At 40.9% G+C, this 4892-nt stretch overlaps 1 protein-coding gene across 3 annotated transcripts in view; it reads left to right on the top strand.

Moving 5' to 3' along the window:
- Positions 1-2271, top strand: part of nsmce4a (NSE4 homolog A, SMC5-SMC6 complex component) — a 5095-nt gene extending 2824 nt beyond the window's left edge. For 2 of the 3 annotated variants that reach the window (XM_035663517.1, XM_035663518.1), the window contains exons 5-11: positions 375-526; positions 772-871; positions 1202-1292; positions 1383-1477; positions 1574-1622; positions 1728-1813; positions 1934-2271. In XM_035663517.1, coding sequence (XP_035519410.1) covers positions 375-526; positions 772-871; positions 1202-1292; positions 1383-1477; positions 1574-1622; positions 1728-1813; positions 1934-1999 — 639 coding nt within the window. In that variant the 3' untranslated portion in view covers positions 2000-2271. The remainder of the gene's footprint in view (positions 1-374; positions 527-771; positions 872-1201; positions 1293-1382; positions 1478-1573; positions 1623-1727; positions 1814-1933) is intronic. The other variant, XR_004796785.1, reaches the window with a different exon arrangement.
- Positions 2272-4892: the final 2621 nt, after the last annotated feature.

A 4892-nucleotide genomic window follows, 5' to 3' on the forward strand; every position in this document is an offset into this window, starting at 1 on the left:
TCTCCCTCCAAGTGACCAAAGTCCACCTTTCTTTACAGTATTGCACAATTTAGTGTCATTAGTCTCTTCCTTTGGTTGGAAAAATTTACATGCACTGTGACATAATTTTATTTAGGACTGAGGTGAAGGGTTTTCTCCTGTATTAAAGAGCAGGCAAAAAAACCGTTTGACCTAAGTTTAATGCACCTACTAAGAATAAAAATAGATAATAGATAGATAATAATAATAGATAACCAAACTCCACACAGCTTTATTTATATAGCACTTTATCATCACAGAGCAACTTAGCAAAAGAAACAGAAAAACGTAATCATGTAGTGTACAGTATGTGTGTACGTTGCAGTGAGCCTGAGATTTCTCTGCTTCTCCAACAGTTGTCCTTCATGGGTCTGAACAGACTGGAAGACGGCGAGGACGATCAGCAGAACGGAGGTGCAGTTGATGGTTATCTGCCCCAGGATGCTTGGCACAGAGTAGCGAGGAGAGCAGAGTGCTGTTTCAGGACGTCACCCTCCTTCCACTACATGTGAGTGCCTCAGTGTGTTACGTGACAGCTGTGGCCTAAGTGCCTGCCTATTGAAACAACCACTTACAAAGGCACATTGTCATTAATGAAATTTTACATTTAAAAATCCCAGGAGGAGGGGGAGAGCACATTAAGCCTACAATTAAAAACTGTTTATATGTTAATAATTCCTTTTTCCTTAGTTTATTATTGTCCTTCAGCAGTATTTTCTGTCTCTGACTCATTGCTGTGGGTCTTTTCATCAGGATGGGTTCGTTCCATGCGGAGCCACCTCCTCCAAAGCAAAGGATAGAACGGCAAAGGAAGGCACCCAGCAAGGAAGCTAAAAGGATGATGCCCACTCAGGTACTTCCATGGCTCCAGTTATCTACATGCATGTGACTATACAAACAGTTATGAAGGCAACTCATTTGTCAGATAATTAAGAATCTAAGATACCCTTAAAATGAGCAACATCCCATCACCCTACAAAAGTGACAAAATCGGTGAATTATCTTTCAAAACGTGTCTTGTATTATTATTTAACAGACAGTAACAGTAGGTTTATTTCCGAAGACACATATTTTCTTCAAATGCTGTTTTTTATTTTATGATTTAAGGCAATGTTCACTGATTACTGAACATGGACTGAGAGTGTTTTGATACTTACTGCATCACGTTAATGTTGTCTGTCAGCTGAAGAAAATGGAAAGCTCCCATCAAGAAGCCACAGAGAAAGAGGTGGAAAGGATTCTGGGATACCTGAAGAGTTATTACCAAGATGATCGTAAGTTTAAAGTCGACCTCATGGACACTAACATTTAACCATTGTGTATTTATTATTTGCTCATGTGTCTTCTTTTTTTTTCTACTTTAGCAACATCACCAATATCATATTTCGAGTTTGTCATTGACCCCAGCTCGTTTTCCCGGACAGTAGAGAACATTTTCCACATGTCTTTTCTAATCAGGGTGAGCTGCATGTCCGGAAGTTTTTTTGTGTTTTAGTTGAGCTTGTGTGCCCTCTAGTGACTGCTAGCAGGTGTGACACTGTTGTTTGTGTTTCAGGATGGTTTGGCACGCATGTATCTGGATAATGACAAATTGCCTTGTATAGGTGAGAAGATTTAACATTTAGCTGTATTATTCTGAGTGTGGAATAACAAAGGAAACGTCTTATAGGAGAATTAGTTAACCAGTGTTGTGTGGTTTTGTGTCTCAGCACCTGTAGAGGAGGGGGAGGTGGAAGCTGGAGGATCATGCAGCCGTAAACAGTGCATCGTCGCTATCAGCCCAAAGATATGGAAGGCAAGTTTTGCCCTGAACAAAGAGGATTTAATCCAGCTTTATTTTAAACAATGCACCTACCCTACAAAACCTTGTTTTGTGTCTTTGATCATAATTTTATTGTCACGGTTTCTTTCCCAGGAGCTCATAGAAGCCTTCGACATCAGAGACACAATGATTCATCCTCCAAGCACGCAGAATGAGTGACGGACCCCGCCACTTTGTGTTGGCTAAACCCGAACATTGTTTTTAGGTGTGTTACGTTTTTTTTAAAAGAAAAATACAAAAAGACACAATTGCAAAGTCCCAGTAAAGGTCACACTGAACTGTGACTGGTGACTTGAACTCACATTTTGTTTTAATTTTTTTTTTTTTTTTACTGTTTTTAGAAGTTTGAATAATAAAATAGAAAGAAGAGAAAGCTGGTACTGTTTTTTGTAAATCTCAGGTGTTAAACTTATCGTTTTTATTCTGTATAATGGCTCAGCACAATATACTGTATTTAATACGGCTAATAAATAATATTTACATTTTTCAATCAATTCTTGATTAAATGACTTTACAAAAGGATTTTTCTAATTATAAAAATAGTTTATTGTTAAAGATTTTTAGGTTAAGTAATTATTTTTAATGTTTGCACACCAAAACCTTACAGCAGTGATTCCTAATGGGGAATAAATTATCATCAAAAAACACAGGATTATAGAAGAAAAACGTATTTTAGCCACCGAATAAAATAAATATCGGTTTGAGTGTAAGCTATATTTAGAACATTTTCACCGCTTTACCTTGCTGTCAGACTGCTCTTTCTGAAGGGAAAAGGGGAATGAAGTGTACACTTTAAATACGTTTTTCTGCTGACCCCATCCACAGCAGTGCATTGCTTTGTTTCTGTGCTGGTACTCCTGTCTGCTTCTCCAAACCTGAGGGCCAAACGCCATCAACTGTAGGTAATAAACTATGGAAAAGTACCTCATACAACTCCACTCAGGAAAATCTGAAGTGTCCCTTTAAGGTGTCCCTTTAAGGTGTCTCTTTAAGGTGTCTCTAATCTCTGCTCTAGGATTTATATGATCACTTTACCTCTTCAGACCTCCTAAAATGATTCAAATGGAGCAGGGGGGGTGGAATCAGTCTGGTTGACATGATCATAACCTACAGGCATGCAACTGGTGACTGCTTCATTTGAAGGGCCCGGAAGCTTAAAAGGTTGGGAACTGTAGCAATGAAGCACAACTTTAAGAATAAAGTGTATCTGTGAATGAATGTTCACAAAATAGCTCTGGCCTGGTTGTAACAATGTGTGCATTTTCCTGCTTAAGAGAAACTATACTCTAGAAGCAGTTTCATAATGTTTTTGCTCCTGAGTGATAATAAATAGTAGATGGTAGAGAGAATTCCTAAATCCAAAACATGGAGGTCTTTATTCATGTAGTCTTGATTGTGAAATTTAAATTTTCATGAAAAAGCCTTTGTAGAGTCCATTTGGAAATATATTATCAGGATCCATGTTTCTGCTCTCATTGTACAATATGTAGGGAACAGAAAATATGCAAATGACTCCTCATTCTGTTTCTGCTGTAATTCTTCCTTCTGCTCTATTTTGGCTGCTTGAACTTCATGATCAGATTGTTGGATGAGTGCGTTGTCGTTCGTTCTCGTGACGATGATGTACCACCATCTCCTGGGTCTTTTTAAAGGGACAGGCACCCTTTATGCTGCCTCGCATCTCTTCCTCTCTCCCTTTCTGAGCAATTCTTCCCTCCACAGCAGTGCTTCAGTCTGCTCACCCGTGCAGTGATGTGAGGCAAAGCTTGCACATGAGGCTGGAAAGACAGAAGCTCCCTTTTTTTTTTTTTACACTCATTTGGTTGGATTCCTTACGTAATGTAGATTTTATATAAGAATGGCTTGAAAAATATATGTCACAGGCGCACCACGGGCAATGCAGTGCAGAGAATTTATTAGTCACTGAGGCACACACACACACACATGCAGACACAGAGGCGTGCACACACACTCACTCTGTAGCTCCAGCACCGATCTTCCTGCTCTGGCGATGCTGAGTCTGACTGATAACGATGCAGTTCTGCAGAAAGGTGCTCTGCCAGCCGTGTAGTGCCAGAGTCACCTCACCAGAGGAGGACATGGAATACAAGATGGGGAGCTGCATTGGAATCTCACGCCGTCAGGTAAACAGAGGAGAGGAGAGGAGAGGAGAGGGGAGTGTGCTGAACAGAGGCTGTCTGCAGTGTAACATAACAATGCCTGTGTGACTGAGTAGAGAGAAGGTGTAGGAGAATAGATTTGACTGGTCAGGAGCTGAGTCTTCACTCAGGCGAAGGCAGGGAGAGAGAAGGTGTACTCTAGTGTTGGAGGAGGGGCGATGTCAGCGAGGAAAATGAGCAGTGGAGATGGAGTGCAGGGGGTGAGGAAGGGAGGGTTATAAAAGTGACAGGGTGATGCTTATTGTAGTGGAGGAAGATGGATGACAGGTTGACAAATCCTAAAGAGAAAGCATAGTGTACATGTATTTGAGTCAGTTAAGACTGAAGACTGTTGAGCTAGGACAAACCTGCAAGAAAAAGATCGGAGAGAACAAGTGTGTTTAGAGTATTATGTAATGTCTGCCAGAAACAGAGCTGATCAAATCAGTGTTATTTATAGGGGATGATGATAATAAGCCTTCTCAGCCCACAGACAGGGCACTCAGCTGAAGATGGCCTCCTGTGACGATAGCAGATAAAAAAAGGACCCAAAATACATTTCAAACCCTCTGTAGTCTGTAAAATCGCTAAGTTTGGCTCCTGTTTGCGTGGTGGCTTTGTTACAGCAGGATTGTGTGAGTGTGTTTTAACTGTCCGTATGTGTCAACCACTGCCAAATCTAGAGACACACTGTGGACAGCATTGAAAGAGTACACCACACTGAAGATGAATAAATGTGAAAGTGTTGAAGCAATATATGGAAAACAAGGGTGGAAAGGAAAGGGCTCTGACAGCTCATCCTCCTGTTTGTTTACAGTGTTGCCTTAGAACTAGTGCCCCCTCCAGCTGACTGCCAGGCTTCCTAAGCCTGTCAAAGCAGGTGACCCCCCCCC

The sequence above is a fragment of the Morone saxatilis genome, unplaced genomic scaffold (genome assembly GCF_004916995.1).
Source record: "Morone saxatilis isolate NCDOM2014 unplaced genomic scaffold, NCSU_SB_2.0 Contig19, whole genome shotgun sequence".
Lineage (NCBI taxonomy): Eukaryota > Metazoa > Chordata > Actinopteri > Moronidae > Morone > Morone saxatilis.